Genomic DNA, 21,733 nt, shown 5'->3' on the forward strand with positions numbered 1-21,733 from the left:
TCACCATCTATTTCCCCACATTCTATATCTTCCATATCCTTTTCCATTGTAAATACTGATACAAAATATTCATTTAGTGCCTTCCCCCATTTTCTGCGGCTCCCCAAAGAGCGCTTTGTTGGTCTTTTGAGGGGCCCTATTCTCTCCCTCGTTACCCTTTTGTCCTTAATGTATTTGTAAAAAACCTTTCGATTCTCCTTAATTCTATTTGCCAAAGCTATTTCATGTCCCCTTTTTGCCCTCCTGATTTCACTCTTAAGTATACTCCTACTTCCTTTATACTCTAAGGATTCACTCGATCTATCTTGTCTATACCTGACATGTTTCCTTCTTTTCCTTAACCCAACCCTCAATTTCTTTAGTCATCCAGCATTCCCTACACCTACCAGCCTTTCCTTTCACCCTAACAGGAATATACTTTCTCTGGATTCTCGTTATCTCATTTCTGAAGGGTTCCCATTTTCCAGCCGCCCCTTTACCTGCGAACATTTGCCCCTAATCAGCTTTCGAAAGTTCTTGCCTAATACCGTCAAAATTAATGCAATAGTTTTCAAGCCACCTCTTGATTTGGTCTTACTGCAAAGTAACTGTGATTAGTGAACTATATGGTACCACTGTTGGTCAATACTATTACCTCTAGGAGCAGTTCCTTGAAATGCCAACCTTTTGCTTGCTTAACAACTGCCCGTAGGGAGCAAAGATTATTTCCAATAAAAATAGTCGATCAAGATGCTTTGCAGGGCAGGAGTTATTGTAATGTTCTGTAGGTGTCACATCAGATTGAAACCTGAACTGTTTTTCTCTCTACCTCTGTTACCAGACTTTAGTTTCCCCAGCATTTTGGTGTTTATTATTTATATATTATTTATATAATATTTTTATATTTATTGATCGTGTACCTGTATATGTTAATTTCAGTTTGGATTGTTAATTCTTGGGTTTTATTTTGGTTTGAAAACTTGGATTTCAGTCCCTTGTAGTTTGTTTTGCACTGCAATAATACAGGCTTTTTTAAAAAGGAAATAGTCACATGGGCTAGAACTATGAAATCTAGCAACTAAAAGGTGGGGGAAGTGAGCTAAAATTGCGAGGAATAGCTTTTCAGCTTGTCAATTCTGCAAAAATATTTCCCAGCTGCAATGATCTTTATTAGCACATAATCCTGAAATTCTGTAACCTGTAGGATTTTGGACCTTTGCCTTACATTTACCCTAAGAACAGCAATGAGTTGGCTGTCAATCTTTGTTTTTTCTGTGCATGCAGAAGCAAAATTGTGTATTTTGTATTTCTGGCAAAATTTAATAATTTAAAGAAAAGTTAAGCTCCTGTTTACATGTTATTTCTAATTGATTTTTCTTTAAAATTGGTGCTGGAGATACCAGCATTGGACAAGTGCAGATATGGAGGAGGGAGTGGGGTAATGGGGCTGGAGCAGGTTTATGGAGATGGTTAGAGGGCAACTTGGGAGGAATTTCAAAACGAGGATGAGAATTTAAAGATTGACCTTTCCTTTACCAGGAACCAAAGTGTTTCAGTGACCACAGGTGAAAGGAATTTTGCAAAAGTTGAAATGTGTGCAAATCTGAAGCTCAGAGGGTGAGCCAGAGATGCTTTGGAATATTAAAGTTTTGAGATATCAGACATAAGTGAGTTTCAGTAGCAGATGAGCTGAGGTAGGAGAAGAATTCAACAAGATTGTGCAAGGAGAAATGATTAGTCAGGAGCTGGTCTTGCAGTCAAGTGTAACACTCTGAGGGGAATGGTGGTAGCACAGAGCAGCACTCCGAAAGCTAGTGCATCCAAATAAACCTGTTGGGCTATAACCTGGTGTTGAGACTCTTTACTTGGAACTGGATGGTGACTGTTCAAACTCCTTTCTCAATCATTATTGCAATCAGCAGAAAGTGCTCAGTTTAAGCTGGATTTTAATTTTAGACCCAGTGATGAAAGGTCATCAAGCACACTGCATTTTACATTGAACATTAAAACTGAGATTTTAGAATATTTTAAGAGATGCAGAAACCCTGATGCAAACCATGTTGAATATGATTGTTTAACTCTTTATTGTAATTAGTTTTGTTTCACTAGCGCATTGGTTGCTAAATGTGATAAATGGACTTATTTTGATTTAGGTTTACTGGCACCGTCATCAAAGATGTCCTCAATATGGGTTCTTACAACTACCTGGGCTTTGCAGAAAGCCAGGGTTTCTGTGCAAATGCAGCAACTAAAGCAACTATCCAGTATGGAGTTGGGGTTTGTAGCACACGGCAAGAAATTGGTAAGTTACAATCTATAAAAGGTTTTAATTTGTCACTGAGTCTGGAGGGAATAATATCACAGTTTCATGAACCTGGTACTGACTCTCAAACCCCCCACCCACCACCACTACCTTCCATTTGTCTCCTAGGTGCATGCATCTTCAAGACAATAAAATGTTTTAAGGTATTTGAGGAAACACTACCCTTTTCAAGAAATGTGCGAGAGGCAGGAGATATTATACAGCCAGTGACTTGCAAGCTTACTGCAAGTGTTTTGCAGCATTGGAGCAAATGTATGTGGATTCTTGACACATCAAGCATGTTGCTGTAATGGTGGTTGTTCCTCTATTGGCGCTTGCTGATTGTGAATATGATGAAAGGGAGATAAATTTAGGAGATGCATTCCCCCTGAACGGAGTGTACAATAAATCATCCTCTGCCATTTCCGTTGCCAACAGTCAGACCCCACCACCAGAGATACATTTCCCTCCTCACCCCTTTCAACATTCTGCAGAGACCATTCCCTCTGCGACTCCCTCATTAGGTCCAAGCCCCTCACCAACCTTCCCTTGCTGCCGCGAGAGGTGTAAAATCTGCATGCACGCCTCCTGTTTCCTCTACCCAAGGTCCCAAAGGATCCTTCCACATCCAACAGAGATTTTCCTGCACATACAAACACTTCATCTACTGTGTCCGTTGCTCTCAATGTGGTCTTCTGTATAGAGGGGAGACAGGGTGCCAACTTGCGGAACATTTCAGAACATCTCTGGAATGCACGTGCTAAACAACCATACTGGCCTATGGCTGATCATGTCAACCGCCCCCCGCACCAACTCCAACAGACATACAAGTTCTGGACTGTCTCTGCTGCCAAGTCCTAGCCACCGAATGACTGGAGGAAGAACACCTAATTTTCCATCTTGGGACCCTCCAACAATATGGAATTAATGTCGATTTTCACCAGTTTCCTCATTTCCCCTCCCTCACCTTATCCCAGATCCAATCCTCCAACTTGGCACTGCCCTCTTGAACTATCCTACCTGTCCATCTTCCTTTCCACCTATCCACTCCACCCTCCACTCTGCGCACCTACCCCCCCATCCCCATCTACTTATTGCATTTCTAGCTACCTAGGGAGATTTAAACCATCTTTGGGTAAGTACATGGATGATGATGGGATAGTATGGGGAGACGAGCTGAGAATATTTCACAGGTCGGTGCAACACCAAGGGCCGAAGGGCCTGTTCTGCACTGTGCACTGTATTGTTCTATGTTTCACCTTCCCAGCTTTCTTCTTTCTCTCTTTCTCTCCCCCCCCCCCCCCCCCCCCCCCACCCCACCCCCCATTTATCTCTCAGCCTCCTTGGCCCCACCCCCCACCGTGCACACAGGCACAAGCACACATTCCTGTTTAAGAGCTTATGCTCAAACCATCTACTGTCCTGCTCCTTAGATACTACCTGACTGGCTGTGCTTTTCCAGCGCCATACTTTTTGATTCTGATCTCCAGCACTTTGCAGTCCTCACTTTCTCCTCAAGTCAACAATAACAATTTCAGGAACAGCTGTTTAAGAATGGAACGTTTGATCAGGGGAGTCTAAAAGAAGAATGGGAAAGAAAGGAATAATGGGGAAAACCATTAACTGAGCAGCTAATTTCAGTATTTCAGCCAAAACTTGCAGCAGTCCTTATTGGTCTGGATTAAGAAATGTAAATTAAATCAGTATCTGCTTTAAAAATAGTCTAGTATGGAATGGGACATAGTTTTTTCGCTATTAAATAATGTGCAGTCATGGCATTTTTGTCTTTTCTGTTTTCAAACATAAAAATGTTTGACCGATGAATTACTTTAGATGTACACTGACAGTTGTCGTGTAGGCAATCATTAGCATTTGCTGCAAGTGATTTAAGCATCTTCTAATAGATGTAGTTGTTTCAAGTGAATGTATATAACAAGAAGGTTAGATTAAATGTAAGAAATTTAGGACAGCAGCTGAAACTGCTTTTCCTCTGACTTATGACGCTGTGGAATGCTTTAGTAAAGTTGATTAAATCAGATCATCTTAACATTTGAGGATTGATTATGCAGGGGATTGAAGGTTAGAGGGTAAAGAGATATGATCCCAGCTGATGTGCTAGTTACTGTACAAGTCAGATCTAGGACTGAAATCTGACTTGATAAATGTTTGGATTTAACCAGATGGTCTGTTTGAAAAAGTGTGCAATGTTGCAGACTTGGTTTTAACAATAAAGCAGGAGTTTATTAAGCAAAATAAAATAGACCAAAGTATTTCAGATATCTAAAGATTTTGAAACATGGTAGAAATATAATCCCATTAATTTTAAGTTGTTTAAATTAGCCAAAAGCATCTTTTGTAGGGGAGAGCATTTTGGGGTAATTGAGTATCTGGCTGGTTTTTGTTAATGTTGGTTGATTTATGATATTCTTGAGCTACTAAAAGGGAACATACATTGTTTTGTAGAGAGTAAAAATTTCTTTACTGTGCTCAGTATTAGTTGCTTGTTGTACAGAGCAGCAAGCTAGTGTGCAAATCTGTCTCTGATATATTTTCTAATCCAGAGCCGATGTTTACTTTTTTGTATTTTTTTTCCTCTGGATGTTACATTTTTAAACAGCACATCACTTTCTGGTTAATCCTGGTGTGGTTGAGGCAGCAAGTCTGAATTCATTCAAAGTGAGCTTGGATCGGTGTCTCAGTCCTGAGCCTCCAACTCTGCACCGCCCTCCAGACCCATCCACCACTGCCCCCTTTGATCTGTCACCTTCTCCCTCCCCTTCATCCACCTATCCCTTTCCCAACTACCTCACCCCAACCACATTTATTTCTCAGCCCCGACCCACAAGCCTCATTCATGATGAAGGACTTTTGCCCGAAACATCGATTCTCCTGCTCCTCAAGTGCTGCCTGACCTGCGCTTTTCCAGCATCTCACACTCAACTTGGATCTGTACCTGAAGGCTGTCAACCTAGTACTGGAGAGTCGAATTGAAGTAGTTGACTTCGTTCAGCCGGTGCAGGGCCAATGAGTTACATGACCTCTTTTCCGTGCCATGGCTTTTCTATGTTAACCGTCAGCTGAGCCTCTTATCATTGATGTTTAAATGAAATAAACAGCTATTCTAAGTGTGCTGACATGCAAATTGGAACGTTTGAAAAGATTAAAATTTATTTCCACTTCAAATTTAAGATTGTTAATTCCATTCACAGGTAACTTAGACAAACATGAAGAGCTAGAAAAGTTAGTGGCTCGGTTCTTGGGAGTTGAAGCAGCGATGGCTTTTGGAATGGGCTTTGCAACAAACTCTATGAATATCCCTGCTCTTGTTGGCAAGGTTTGTTCACTTTTCTTACCTTTCCTTATTTCTACACCATAACCTCTCTCCAGAAATCATTACAACTGTATTGGAGTGTAATAATTCAGTCAGTAGCATTTCCTTGTTTTCTCAATTGAATGACTACAGTATACCATGAAGTGCTTTATCTGCAGCTAAAATCAATCCTCACCTGAAATATGCGCACACTGTTCTGCAGGGTTGGAGATCAAGTCTGACTCGTTCTTTCTCTATTTTCTTCCCCTACCCTGAGCACTCTGAAGTAGAAAAAAGGATTGCTGCATTCATATTAATTATAGGAAATTGAATGCAGAGACTCCAGCTACAGGGATTGGATAGAATCAAATCTTGTGTTGCAGGATGTTTTTTAACTTTGCTAATAGGGGAGCAGTTAGCATGTGATTTCAGGCACTTGTGTTTATTAGTGGCTTTTTTTTTCCCTGATTGTAACTGTAACTGAATCGTTATTCAAGTGAGAAAGGAAGGAAATGCCACTGACTGCATTATTACACTCCCACAAATGGTAACGATTCCAGATTATAAGACTGGCAAAGTCCTGTAGTCTTAATGGCTATAGTGCTGATTTAGCCACTAATCTCATTGTAGAAAATTGTGAAAATGAACATGGGCAATATTTTCATTCTTGGATTAGTCTGTGTTTTGGCCATGCCACCACAATCATTAAAATCTAAGTAGTTCCCTTGAGGAAGGGAATGTTCCACTCGTTTAGCCGACACATGATTTAATACATTTTTGAAGGAGCCTGCAACCCCATTCAGTTGTCAGAACTGTCAAACGTGGCCCTCCATCACCCCTCTGCACCGCTAACTACGTAATTAAATATAATGCCATGTCTTTTTAGTACTGAAATTGGAACTATTTGTATATACACTTTGTGAATTTTTAAAGTGCAGCTGTTAAGTGTTGAACTTGAAGAGCAAGAAAACATTAAGTTCCATTGGTCATTGCTGAATTCTTCCACACTAGTGTCACATGAGTTTCTACTGTTTAGATTAGATTCCCTATAGTATGGAAACAGGCCCTTCGGCCCAACAAGTCCACACCGACCCGCCGAAGAGCAATCCACCCAGACCCATTCCCCTACATTTACCCCTGACCAATCTACCTAACACTATGGCCGTTTAGCATAGCCAGTTCACCTAACCTGCACATCTTTGGACTGTAGGAGGAATTGTGTTGAGATGTAAACCTTCTTACAGTCATGAAATGAATCCATTTGAAAACAAATTTTGTTTGCTTAGCAAGTTGGGGTTCATATTTACAACTGATTGTGGTGCCAATTCTTTTTGCCCATTTACACTTGCATAAAAACATTTATGCATGCTGGATGAAATGGCAAAACATGCCCATGGTATACGTTCCAGGGTAAGGTACATCCTAGAAGATTTTAACCTATTGATATTAAGTGTATTTATGCCAATAGATATCCTTGCTAACCTGTTTTGTTAATACATCGCATCATGTTAATATGTCACAGTGGCATTTGGGTTGAGCAATTAACATTGCAACTAATGCAATTACATTAAATGTAAAGATTTTGAAAGAGGTAGGAGCACAATCCCATTCATCCAAAATCTCATTTACAGTACTCAGTTACATCAGGAAAAACTACTTTCTAGCATTTTAATAGATTTAACTATTCACCTTTCAGTCTGGAAAATCTGATGGCCGACTGGCAACACCAGTTCAGTCATCCATCTCTTTGGCAGAACTGTCCCCAACTGAAATTTTTAAAATAAGTAGAAAATGCGTAAGGAGCTCAGCAGCTCTGGAAGCAGCTGTGAAGAGAGAAACAGAATTGATATTTCAAGTCTGTTATGACTCTACTTTTAGAACTGAACTGTTTAAAGAATTATTTAACTGTTTTTCCTCTCTCCATTGTTACTGCCAGACCTGCTGAGATTCTCCAATATTTTGTTTCTGTCAGAGTTCCAACATCTCCAATATTTTGTGTTTAAATTTTTTAAATCTGATTTCAAGCCATGGTATTTCCCCAAGCTTTAAATAAAAACACCCAGTGAGGTGTTTCTAATAGAAACCTCAATACAAGATTGTTTACCTTGTCTACTCATACCCTCTCCTAATGTAAACAAAAACCCATTCATCCTGGAGGCTGCTTCTCCAAGTTTAAAAGAAATCACCATAGCTAAAGGAATATTTGCAAGTTAATCATTGAGGAGAAAGTGAGGACTGCAAGATGCTGGAGATCAGTCAAGAGTGTGGTGCTGGAAAAGCACAGCAGGTCAGGCAGCATCCAAGGAGCAGGAGAATCGACATTTCGGGCATAAGCCTTTCATCGGGGTGAAAGGCTTATGCCCGAAACGTCTATTCTCCTGCTCCTTGGATGCTGCCTGACCTGCTGTGCTTTTCCAGCACCACACTCTTGAAGTTGATCATTAAACCCATCAGATGCACAGAGAAAACCATGTGACACTAATTCCTAATTCCAAACTCCAAACTTGTGTATATTTGAATATACTTTAGTTTTGTCTCGCTCCTACATCACAATCCCTCAACAGTGGTTTAGAGGCATAACAATCTTTGTTGTGGGTCTTGTACAGCTCTACCAGTGGTATGGCAGCTTATTGAAGACCATTTGGAAAGTATCCTGGGATAATAAGTATTGGTAATATGTCAAGAGTTGTGGGTGTTCATACCCTCAATTCTCCATGTGATTATATTCCAACTTCACTCATTTTGGAGAATGAATCATAGTGAAAAGGAAAACAACTTATGGGCAAAAGAAGTTGAGAAGTTATTTTAAAAGATGAAATTCTAACATTTTCCTTAATCTCTTCAGGGTTGTCTAATTTTGAGTGATGAGCTAAACCATGCCTCTTTGGTGCTTGGAGCCAGACTTTCAGGTGCAACCATCAGAGTTTTCAAGCACAACAGTAAGTGGAATTTCTGCAATGCATCTTGTGGGTGGTGCACATTGCTGCTACAGAGTGCCGGTGACATGGGGAGTAAATGTTTGTGACTGTGGTGCCAATCAGGCAGGCTGCTTCGTACTGGATAGTGTCAAACTTGAGTTTTTAGACCTGTGCCTGCGCAGGCAATTGGTAATGCCATTGAATGTCAAGAGGCAGTGCTTAGAGTCATTCTTAAAGATGATCATTGCCCGGCCCTTGTTAGCCCAAACCTGGATTTTCCTCAAGTCTTGTACTGCGGAATGGACTCGTTTAGTAATGAAACATGGACATTGCTGGCTAACCCAGCATTTATTGCTCATCCCTAAATGACCAAAGGGCAGCTGGGTTAACTACATTGCTGAGAATCTGGAGTCACATGTAGGCCAAACCAGATAAGGACAGCAGATTTCCTTTGCTAAAGGGGAAAACAGATGAGTTTTTATGACTGTAGTTACATGTTTGCCATTTTATTCTAGATTTTTATTGAATTCAAATAAAACAATTTTCCATATCCCCAGACTATTGGCATGGGTTACTAGTCCAGTGGCATTTCCACTTCATTGTCTCCCCCTTCATGAGGTGGTTTGAGAACGATCTCTCGCTCTCTGGGGCAAGTTCAATTAACAGGTTAGAATACTGCAGTATTTGGTTGCTTTCTGTTCCTGCCACTTAGTTCCACTAATCCCTGCCATCTGGCTAATGTATTAGCAAAATCAAACAAGGAAATGTATATATCAATGAATTTGTAAGTTAGTGGCAGATTGTGTAAATCTTGTGCTTCCTACAAATGCTAACAATCTAGTTACATAAGAATAAGCAGTGGCTTTCAAAAATGAATAGTCCATTCAGCTGCTCAAGCCTGTTCAACTGTTCAGTTAAATCATTTTAGTACTGAAGTTATGTATTGCTCGAAAAAAATGCTGTCAAAGCTTTTCATCTTGCCCTCATTAGGACAGATCAAAGCATAGCGCCTTTCAAAGGGAGCAATCCTCATACAGTGTGCAAAAAAGCTGCTGATTGGTTGGCAAGTCACTCAGGTCAAGATGCTGACATGGAGACCACAGAATCATAACACTGGACATTATGGTTTGTGTTTTGAGAGTAAGAGCTGGTTTAGTACTCTGCCTTTTGCAGACAACAAAAGGGATACTTTTATCTGGTGCAATCTGCCAGGCTTTGGGATATACAGCCTACGTACCTAGTGTCACGCTACTGAAACTTTCACTGTGGTAGTGATGAGAGTCTAGCTGATCATAATGCTGAACAAGTCCGACTCCAGAGTGAAACCTGACTTAATAGCAAAAGTTTTATTTTTACAGTTTGTTTATCATAGTCAGTTGGTCAGTCATTAAACTTGTGCATGCAAAGCTGTCATGTGCTTTAACAACATTACCCAAGGGGCAAGTTTTGGCAACTTTGAAAGGCATTATTATAAACAGCAAAACTTTCAGCCCTTTTTTTTTCTGAGCAGTATCATGAGACCATAAGGCATATGCACTCAACCCAATGAAGTATCATTCCCTATCCTCAATTTAACCTGTAAATTCAATAAGAAATTCTAGCAAGCATTTCCTTTCATTGGTTTTCTGCATGCTCACCAGATGTGATTGTCTCCATCTCTTCCCCCAAGGTACAGGCTAACTGATTGCTTTTCTCACTGACCGTTAAGGATAACTCAAACGTCTTTCAAGCATGATAGCCTGAAAGCTTCCACACTCTCAAATGTTCATCTGCTGGAGTTTATCTTTTCTACTGAATTCAACCTGATATTGTTGCTCTGGCCATCTGTTAGATTGTCGGCATTCAACTTTGTGAACTCTTTAGCATTTATTTCCCAGTAGCTTTCAAGAAACTCAGCAGATCTGGCCATCTCTGAAGAGAAACATTTCAAGTCCAATGTGACTCACTGACCTTAACTGTGTTTTCTCTCAAGCAGTTTGAGAAACCACTACTATCTTTTATCCACTTCAGCTCTGTTCAGACAGCAGTATTTTATTTTTCATCATTTTTAATATAGTCTTAAATAGGAAAAGGACTTTATATACTTAAAAAAAGCAATGAAGGAATTAAAAGAAAGTTACTTTGGTGTTACTCAACTTTATGTATTCAGTGGGGGAAGAGATAAAATGGCATAGCGTCAGGATTTGTGTACTGAATACAATTTTGGCTGGCAACAGATAGCTGGTTTGTGCAGTTTTGATGCTAAAGGTCACCAGCCTATGACATCTGGCTTTTGGGCAGCTAAGCAGTTTGTAGGTGTGATGAGAGTGGCAGTGGTTCTCTAAGCAACTGATGGAAAAGCAGGTTGTGCTCCTATCTCCCTGCAGTAAAAGTACCTGAATTAAAACAGCTATTTATTCAACCAGTGGCTGTAAGCTTTGCCTTTAACCAGTAGCTAAGGGCCTTTGTAATCGATGTTTGAATTATCCTGTGGGACTTATGAAAGAACATGGTGAATGGAGAGGCTAAGAAATATTTCATTTAACCATTTGGACTGGTGCTGTTGAACTGTTTCCCTCGTTCTTTCTCTCTACGTAGCACCAATTTTTTTGTGTGTGTGCATGTATTTAAAAGTGGGGTTGTTTCAACTAATTGAGTTGTGTTGCTAGTTCTTTTTTTTTAAACCCGTGGCTGAACCTGTAGCAACCTAGTCAGTGTTTTCTGTTAGCATGATTCAATCAGACAGGTGAGTTGGGGATTTTATGGATTTTGATTAAGTTTTATAGCAATCCTCTATATAATGGGGCTCAAGAATGAGCACACTTTGCTAAGTGGATCACAATTTGAGAATCAAAGTTCCCAAAGAATTGTAATATATTGTAAACCTTTATCACAGGTAGGCAGACACCATTTTAGGCAGCGTTCTGTGAAAAGATGCCACTTGTACTGCTACTGCATAATAGCTGCTCAAAACAGTTAGCTTTTCCTATTTCTTAAATTTTCAGATGTTTTCAGATATCTTGCCCTTCCAGGGTAATTTTGAGGTGGCTTGCCAGTTTCTGACCTGAAGAGTGTCCAATGTTAGGTCCATTCAAGATTAAGTACAATACACAGCGAGTAATGATTTGATCAGGGTGTCCATTATCACAGAAGATGGCTTTGTAGCTTATTTTGGCATCAAGTCTACATAGTATACAAATAGTTCAGATTTATTTGAGCTTTCTGATAAAGCCAACATTGTAGCATGTGGAGCTGTTGGAGTCCCGACATGAATATTCACCAGTGGAGGTAGACTTGTGTAGACAAAAGCGAAGAATCCTACATTACTGGGCTTAAGGCTTCCATTTCAGGTGTGAAAAGTGCCTGGCCGACCTCAAATTCTCCATGGAAACATCTTTACCAAGTGGAACAAATTTCCCAACCAGTTAGCACACTGGTTTACTTATCTTGATGCTCCCTTTGAAATTTATTATTCTTGCCTGTGTCCTGATGAGACAAGATGAAAAATTTCTACAGCATGCCTCTTTCTATCTGCAAATGTGGCAATATGTATATTTTTTTCTTGGTGGAAAAGCTAATGTGGGCTGATTTGCATGACTGACTAGTGTTAAACTGCAGTTTACCTCAATTCTCATTTTTATTTTTGGTATTTTCCTCAACATTTTAAGATAACAATGACCAGCTTTTCTGTGGGCACTGACTGCTGATTGTGGATGAAAATGCGAGGTTGTTTATCAATGGATGTTTGTGTAAAATCAGCTCCATAGTCATTACAATGCTTGTTTTCTTTTCAGATATGCAGAGCTTGGATAAATTGTTGAAAGACGCTATTGTGCATGGGCAGCCACGGACTCGCAGACCATGGAAAAAGATTCTCATTGTGGTAGAGGGAATTTACAGGTACAAACATAAGTAGTTCTGTTCAATTACAGAATTCAATCTGAATGAGATTTTCTGCACTCTGCAGTATATTAGCCATGTCTGTTTGAAATGCTGGTAATATGCCTTGCATTCATTGCCTTGCATGTTTTATGTTCCACTGCACATGCCATCAAATCTTGTAATTGCAGAGTTGTAAGTTTTGAAAATGCCAGCATCTTCACGATTTGCAAAGTTCTGTATTCCAGGTGATATTTTAAGAAAGCAGAGCACCTGGAAGGGTGTTTTAATACATTACCAAACATACCACAAGATTCACCAGTGTGTAATTGAACTGAATTTGGCACTGAGCCACATAAGGAGATATTGGGAAAGTTCAGCAAGAGGCTGCTCTTCAGGGTCATCTTAATGAATGAAAGAGCTACTGCGATGGAGGGGTTATGGGGTGAAATTCCAGACTTATAGGTAGCTGAATGCACAATGAATATTGGTGACTCGATCTCAGCTTCCATCTCTTCATGCCTCTGTGAGCGACCTTGGGATGTTCTTTGTGAGATGGGTGCTTTTCAGCTTTTATATATCAAGTGACTGTAATTTGAATGCAAAATTAGTTTTACCCAAGCTGCACTCATCAGCCCCTCCTCCCTGACAAGTAATTTTTCCCTCTAATTTGTGCTGAACTAATCAAGTTAAAATTAGATGGTATTTTAAATAGAATTCAAATTTATCTGCAGCCATTCCAATTTTGTTCTGCTTTTTTAAAACAAAAGCATACTACTCTGAACTCTGGAATAACAGCTATCTTCACATCTAAAGATTGCTTGTTCCATTCTTTGTGGCTTCCCATTCACTAACTTTAATATTAGCCAGTAAAATGTCTCAAGTAAATGGAGAAGCTCAGAATTGAACACACTGTTGGCATTGCTCAAAAAGACAATCTAAGATTTTAGATCCAATGAGTTTCTTTTTGTGTCAATGTACAAAAGCATTTTTTTAAAGCTAAAATTAACAACTGCAATTATTTTAGTTTAAGCTGTGTTCTATTTTGCCCTCCCTTTTTAAATTAAAGTCTAACAGTAAGTTGTAATTTAAAAAGGAGCTGCCCAACAAAATTTATCTCGGACCTATTAATTTTGAGTGTATAGATGTTTGCAATTTGCACTTAGTATGTATGGCAGTTGGGTGGTAAATTTGTGGTGCTGATATTTAAGTGATGTACAGTTAAAGTAGATTTTGACATAATTGTAAATTTGCCTGAATAAAGATTGTTGTCCACCAGCATGTTGTCAATTTAAAAAATCTGAATAAAACTCAGTTGCTAAGAATAAGTAGCTGACTGCTTATCACACCGCAAACATTACAGCATTTCAAATATAATAAAACAATATGCTGCTAATAGTAACGAATAACTTTGTTTGAATTCAAAGTAGTATAAGAGTTTGCAACATCTCGAGTTAGAACAAAAAAAATGTGTATATCATCAGTTTATCATAACGTGTCCTCAGTTTTCGGATAAACGGACCATGTTCATTCGAATACAAGATTTTATTGAAGTATTGGTCTGACATTTTCATGCCATTTAAGAGCCTTTTTGATGTTTTCTATTTGAAACATTTTCTATAAATACTTCTGAATTGCCCTGAGTTGCCATTTACGTTTTATTTGGATAGCTCATTTGTGCTTAGGGCCTCCCTTTCATACGTTTTAACTTATAAATGTATGGTAACAGAACCCATCTTTAATATAAGACTTAGTCTGTAGGAGCTGAGATTTGTAAACATGCTAAAAATCTTAAGTAGAGTGTTATACTGATTGGTTTGCTTTAAAGTACATTACATTAAAAATCAACGGAACTGAATTTGATTTTCTGTATATTAATATCGACTGAAAGTTAACTGTGGGGGAAAATAGACACAAGAGGCCCCCAACCTTGAGCCTATGGTCTAGTACTTTTGTGGAAGGGAAATTGGTTCATGATGCAGATACAATGCTTTACAATTGGATTAGGTGATCTGCTCTCAGGACCTTTATCCTTTGGTGCTTATGCTTTTGCACACTCAGTTACTCCACAATAATAGGAGAGCAAGTACAGTCGTGTATTTACATGAAAGTTTTGACTTATCTGTGGTATTTCTGTATTGCTGGATGTGTGATGCTGCCTTACTCTTGTTTTGAGCATGGCTTAACGAATAAGATGGGTTACAGATTGCAGATTTTCTCCACCCATCTGCAATGTCCACTCTTGCCCACAATCCTCCAAGGCCAGCATACTATGAGAAGAGACACTTGATGTCTTAATATTGGAAATTCTTCTGATAACTGGATTTTAAACCGTTAATGTTATAAAATATATTCCATGTCTACATATTGCTGAAATGTTTACTTTCTGCTGCAGTACAATTCAGAGGCCTTTTTTCAGGTTTGAAGCAGGCTAAGTTTAAACTGAGCTTGTGTTGAATTTAAGAGCTGTATTTGTTTCACAGTATGGAGGGTTCCATTGTCCGTTTACCTGAGATAGTGGCATTAAAGAAAAAATACAAGGCTTATCTCTACCTGGATGAGGCTCACAGCATCGGGGCTCTAGGACCCTCCGGTCGAGGTGTGGTGGAATATTTTGACCTCAGTCCCGAGGATGTGGATGTCATGATGGGAACCTTCACTAAGAGTTTTGGTGCAGCTGGCGGATACATAGGTGGCAAAAAGGTATGGCATTTGGTCTAGGACTTGCATTTTAACCTTTTTTATGGGAGGCACTTTGGTAAACAGAGTGCCATTGGTGTACCATTAGATTACCAATCTTGTATTTAAAGGTTTTGGCTAGCTGGTTAGGTTTGCTTAAACTGCTTTGCTTGCTTTCTGTGTATCCCTTGGGAAGTTTAATTATTTGACCAGTGAGGCATCCGGCTGCTTTTGATCATCTAGTGTGGCAAAACTAGCAAATGAGGGTAACTAAGATGCCCCAATATTTCAAACTGCATAGTGTTTTTAAAAAAAAAGTAAGAACAAACCCTCCTTTTTAATCGAACTGTAGCTACCAGCAGATGGTGTTTTCGGATGCAGTGCTATTGGTACTCATCATCCCCATCTCCTGGAAAATGCCAGTAATGCCATTCCGCTAAACTATTCTAATTATAACCTGACAGCAAAATTTTGATTTGTATGTTGCTTGCAGAATGATGTGAATAAGTTTTAGTGTCCTACTTTCAGTTTAAAGATTAGTGAGATGACTTAAATAGGTTATCTTTTGAAATCACTGCCATTTTAACAGTAATATATGATGCACTTGAACTGTTTCAACGTGATGCATGTCGTGTAACTGTTAATGAAAGGTTGAGATACTGGGAAAATGCAATCCAGCTCATAACCGAAGAAAAGTTTGATTTTGAATGTTGCCTAAGTTTGTTCACCATGCCTTTATCTAATTTATCTTAAAAGATAATTGGAGTAGAACTGTAGTATCTGTTGATACAGAACCTGTAATTCAAAATTAGATTAAATTGCCATAGATGTAATATTGCTTTGAATGTGCCTAACCTGAGAGAACTTGGTTAATTTCCTAATATTGCTGTCTCTTCCCTTGATCAAAATAATCCTGTACTTGGTAATCTGTCAAAAAAGCTAAAACTACAGTATGGAATACTGGTCTGCTTTTAGGTTCAAAGTTTCAAATGAAGTTCGAATTAAACAGTTTGTATTGGGAAAACTGCTTAAATATATCTGTTCAGTTTGAACTCCTGCCTATGTTGATAATTAAGCTTGAAGCTTGTCAAGCTTGAAGTTCTGGCTGTTTACCAAACCGATAGCCATATTAGACTACAAACAATTGAGATTTGGAGTCTTATTGTAAATCTGTAGTTGAACATGAACATTAGTTTTCACTTTTCTCTTCTGGACTCTTTCACCTGTTCAGACATCATTGTCACCAATCATATAACTTAGTCAGTTTTATTAAAAAAATCCAATATCGACGAACTTTTCAAGTGACCTGTTTTAAAGTTAACATTCCAGGTATTTCCACAAAACTGAAATCTATTTTCCACTATTCTTGAACACGTTTATTCTCCACGAAATATTACATCTCGAGTGTCTCTTTAATAACAGATCTTTGGACAAATCTATAGCTAGTTTAAAGTTTAGTGTTATTGATTTTCATCTTTTATCATAGTGCAAAATAAATCCACACGGTATTTTCCTTGTAGGAACTCGTAGACTACCTTCGCTCACATTCTCACAGTACAGTGTATGCTACCTCAATGTCTGCACCTATTGCAGAGCAAATCATTGCATCCATGAAATGCATCATGGGCGAAGACGGCACAACACTTGGTAAGTTCTGTTGCCCAACAGTAGAGAGTATAACTTCAGCTTGGGAAGATGTGTAGAGTCAATTTCCATATCTTTGGTATGGTGAAATTTGAAATGGTATGGCCATCATGAATTTTGCCCTGTCTTGAGATTGCAATGAAATAGAGTGCTTGTTGGGTAAAAGGTTGACAGTAGCAGCACAAGGGTTTGCCTGGGAATCACAATCTGATTTACCTCCAGTTATTCAGGCCAGGTGGTAGGCACAGTGATTGATTGAAGTTTCACAATATTTCAAGGAAGGCATTTCAATGTAATTTATATGTGATGCATTAACATCCAGAGTTAATATTTCATATTTGAAGAGGATGTTCAGGTTGCTTATGTGGTGCGTTGTGACAAAGTCGTACTGATTTTTGTCTTCAAATTGAAAAGGGTCATTGGTCAGACTTCTGTTTATATTCTGTTATAATATCTCCCCTTTTCCATCAGATTGTGATTCCCAAGCAGACCCTCGTGCTGTCATTGTCTGCAGTACATTGCCACCATAACAAAAGCAGATAATGGAAATCTGAAAAAAGTAAAAAATGCTGTAAATACAAGGCAACCCAGAAAGTATCAGTTGAAAGGAAGCATTGCCATTTGAGATCTGAGTTTTGCTCAGAGCTCTTAAGTTTGCAGACTTATTTATCTTTTTAAATATAAATAGATATTTACTTTATGTTCTACAGATGCTGCCCAATCTGAGTATTTACAGCATTTTGTTTTTCAGTCGCTGCCATTGTTCTGCTAATTAAGTGTTTTGCATGAAGTCAAACCCTTAAGGTATAATAGAATCTGCTGCATCGGTTATTTCTGTAAAAACATGGCTTTGAGATCACCAGAGAGAGAGAATTGGGGGATGACTTTATGGTAATAACTTTAAAAATCACACTACACCAGGTTATAATCCAACAGGTTTATTTAGAAGCACTAGCTTTCGGAGTGCCACTTCATCACATGGTTGTGCTGATGAAAGAGCAGCGGTCCGAAAGCTAGTGCTTCCAAATAAACCTGTTGGACTATAACCTGGTGTTGTGATTTTTAACCTTGTCCACCCCAGTCCAACACTGGCACCTCCAAGTCATGGTAGTAACTTGGTTGTCTTCTAGTGCATTTACATGTTGGATTGCATTTAATCATGTTTATCATTCAAAGGTTTGTACGCAATTCAGATATTTCAGCAAAATAAGTTTGAGTTGGATCTGGTGGTTTTGATGCTGATTTACTGGCAAACTCAAGACAGCATAGAAAAGGCAGGAAAAGACCTTATGGTCTCTTTGCCATTTACTTTTTTTTAGATTACTTAGTGTGGAAACAGGCCCTTCGGCCCAACAAGTCCACACCAACCCTCCGAAGAGCAGCCCACCCAGACCCATTCCCCTACATTTACCCCTTCACCTAATGGGCAATTTAGCATGGCCAATTCACCTAACCTGCACATTTTTGGACTGTGGGAGGAAACCGGAGCACCTGGAGAAAACCCACGCAGACACAGGGAAAATGTGCAAACTCCACGCAGTCAGTCGCCTGAGGCGGGAATTGAACCCGGGTCTCTGGCGCTGAGGCAGCAGTGCTAACCACTGTGCCACCATGCTGCCCATGTGCTTTATGCTTTCTTGTCTTATCAATTTTTTTCCCGCTCTATCTTTAATGTCCAACACAGTCCAAAAATTTACCCCATTCTCAATTAACTGAATGCAACCAGTCCCTTTTGAAATGAAAACTCACCAGTTAGCATTGTACTTGGTCCTTGTTCACAAAAATACTGCAGATTGTTAATTAACTGAAATGCAATGTGTTTCCCAGTCATGCAGGGTATAGCTCCTGTTTACTGATCGAGCTGCTTTTTTTAAATGTTTCGGAAAAGATTAACTGCAGTCTAGTTCAGGTGCAGGAAGTGATTAATGCCAGTATTGCAGACTTATTTTACTTGCATCCTAACAGTCTTACATCGTTCAAATATATTCAAATATTTATTGCTTTGATTCAAGAAAATCTGATTTGTCAAATGCAATCATTTTAATCTAAAAGTTCCTTTTTCCTTTGCACATTAAAGGAAGAGAAACTTCAAAGTCTGAAGTAGAGTCATAAAGTATTATGGATTCGACCAATTAACATTTGAAACAAGCTCAATGTTATGTATGCTCACCATTCTTTTCAAATACCTTTTATTCATTCATGTTTTTATTCCTCTTGTACTGTGATATTATTTAGCTGACTTTTTTCAAGAATTCCTCCTATTGTCTGGCTAAAAATGAAAGTGAATAATGAATGTGATGTCGCTGTAACTTGGTTGTTCATGAGATGAGAACCATAAGTTATTGTCCTTAAAGATGATGAGCCACCACATTGAAGTGTTGCTGTGCATGCGTAGCTTTCTTTGCCGCTTGAGTTGAATCTGGATACTTTAAGTTGCCTTGTCACGTGTTCCTTACTTCAGAAGTCTCTCGACTGTAGTTTATATTTGCAACCCCCGAATCCCATGTGTAGACAGTGCTCTCAGAGCTCCACAGAAGATGCTTACTAAAATATAACGCAGTAAAAGTATATCAATTACTGAGACACTGCTCTACGTTTCAATGGCTTCACTGTCTTGTGTTCTGTTGTATATTAAAAGTCAAGATCCCACAATTTGTAAGTGTTTTGTTTTCTAAAAATTTTGTGGATCTCCTAAAGTTCTGTCTTGTCTTTTCCTCCTCAGGCTGTGTATTTTTCAAAAGTAGAAGCGTGTCATTTGTCAGGTGGATGCTTTCTGATTTTAGCCAACCTCATTGTCACTTTTTCAATGCTGTTTCACTGTGGCTGTTCTCTTACTGACTCTTTTCAGTCAGATGTCAGGAATCAGCTCATTTATATATCTTGGATCCAATTTTCTGATTCTGGAGGGAGAATGGAGATGTTGGATCTATGAATTCTGTTCCAGTGACTGGAGCAGGATGCAGTCTCATCAATGCCAGGAGGTGGCTCGTAGCCCATTTCGAACAATCTGACAAAAAAAAACTCATTCAGAATTACTAAAAGATCAGTCTTTAAATGACATTTTGATTCTTGCTCTCTCAGCAACTTCATTTGCTACCCAATACTTTGTAAAGAACTGGGACAACCTTATAGTTAAAAGGTCCTGTAGAAATGTTTAAATATTGGAAATACATTTTCTCCTTAATTGAATTGTGCACCATGCAAGTCTGAAACTATTTGGTATTTAAGATGATTTAAGCTTGGAATCCTTTGTTATAATCTTGTCCTAAGATTATGATAGAGTTTTTCTGCTCTTTAAAAATGGTTTAACCTGATAAATTAATTGAAGTAAAATGAGAGCAATTGTGTTAAAGGTAAGCTATTTACTGCATTGTGGGAAGTGGGTAAGTGACCTTGGTAGGTTCTTTGATTATTCACACACTCAAGTCATTGCAACTTTCTGTTGGTGTTTTTTGAGGTTATTTGCAGTGTAGAATAAAATTTTGATAAAGGAGCAGCAGCAGCATCATGGTACCACTGGGTGGTGCTGCATGCATTTTTGAACTCTAGTATGTGAATGATCTTTTAGTTAAAAATCATACAACAGGTTTTAGTCCAACAGATTTACCTGATGAAGAAGCAGTGCTTTAAAAGCTAGTGCTTCCAAATAAAGCTGTTTGAGTATAACCTGGTTTTGTGAGATTTATAATTTTGTCCACCCCAGTCCAACATCAGCTTCTCCAAATGATTTAAGTATTGGCAGCTTGGAATAAATTTTCCAGCATTACTTTTGAGTCTTATTGTCTATTTCCTACATTCAAACTCCCCCGGAAATAGTTTTTGGGCTTGAAATATTCAATACAATAGCTTAGTTTGTGTAATATATCTGAAATATCTCTGGTTATGGAAGGAGAAACTACTGAGGATTTCAAGCTTGACTCTTCATTTTTATTTCCCTGAACATGTTGGTTGTTGGCACTGAACAATGTTAACAAGATTTTTGCAGGTTTTTTTAAAATCGAAGTGGCAGGGTTTAGGCTTTGTCCCCTGTCCAATGTTGCTTTGTATTTAGTGACTATATTGGAGATTTTAGTGAGATGCAGAATAGCACATTGAGACATTTCCCTGCTAAGTCCCAACATAGGAATATGTATGTATGTGAGATTGCATTTCCTGCAACCATCCTTCATAATTCTGATTTCAATTGGCTTAATGCTGGTTGGTGCTGAATTCATTCCAGGTCCATGTATGTTGAGAACTCAGTTGAGACTGCCTGGATTACTTCACACAGTGCCCTTTTGAGAGCGATTCACTTCGTTTTAATATTGTTTCCAACCCAGCTCTTGGAGATGCGACATTTTGTCTTGGGTAATGCAACCTGAAATGCAGCGGTTTCTGCTAAAGGCTGATGACTAGCAATTTTAAGAATTAAAACGTAACCAGTTTGCCACTATTCCTGTGCATCAGATCTGCAGTAGTGCTGCTGTCTGAATCAAGAGAGAAATTCAAATCCCAATGGTGGAGATGGTCAAGTGTCTTCCATCTGGACCTCTATCATCACTGTGTGAAGGCTTGTAGTTGACTTTGATCAGGTGCACACAGATGCTCTCCAATATCATGTCATAACTGTCTGCATGGGTGCTCATTGGCAGTAAACTATTGCTGACAAACTGCAATAATGCTTTTCTGAACAGCATTGTCCTTTATTGGTAATTCAGCTTGTGTTTTAAGACATTCCCAAAAAGAAGAATCTGTGGTGTTCCAAGTAATACACTGCAACACTTTGTAGTCCGGTTCAATTTCCATGACCCAACAACTGATGCAGATTGAACGTATGGAAATGTGGTCTGGTTTTTAAAATGGGCAAGAATTGATGCATAAATGATCCAAGAGTCATAGTCATAGAGATGCATAGCATGGAAACAGACCTTTCGGTCCAACTCATCCATGCCGACCAGATATCCCAACCCAATCTAGTCCCACCTGCCAGCACCTGGTCCATATCCCTCCAAACCCTTCCTATTCATCTATCCATCCAGATGCCTTTTAAATGTAGCAATTGTA

The 21,733-nt window shown here is 38.9% G+C and overlaps 1 protein-coding gene across 2 annotated transcripts in view; it reads left to right on the top strand.

The window, feature by feature from the left end:
* Positions 1–21,733, top strand: part of sptlc2a (serine palmitoyltransferase, long chain base subunit 2a) — a 116,244-nt gene that overhangs the window by 44,424 nt on the left and 50,087 nt on the right. For both annotated transcript variants that reach the window (XM_072568158.1, XM_072568159.1), the window contains 6 exons: positions 2,133–2,281; positions 5,491–5,615; positions 8,437–8,530; positions 12,283–12,388; positions 14,851–15,070; positions 16,567–16,693. In XM_072568158.1, coding sequence (XP_072424259.1) covers positions 2,133–2,281; positions 5,491–5,615; positions 8,437–8,530; positions 12,283–12,388; positions 14,851–15,070; positions 16,567–16,693 — 821 coding nt within the window. The remainder of the gene's footprint in view (positions 1–2,132; positions 2,282–5,490; positions 5,616–8,436; positions 8,531–12,282; positions 12,389–14,850; positions 15,071–16,566; positions 16,694–21,733) is intronic.

The sequence above is a fragment of the Chiloscyllium punctatum genome, chromosome 4, assembly GCF_047496795.1.
Source record: "Chiloscyllium punctatum isolate Juve2018m chromosome 4, sChiPun1.3, whole genome shotgun sequence".
NCBI lineage: Eukaryota > Metazoa > Chordata > Chondrichthyes > Orectolobiformes > Hemiscylliidae > Chiloscyllium > Chiloscyllium punctatum.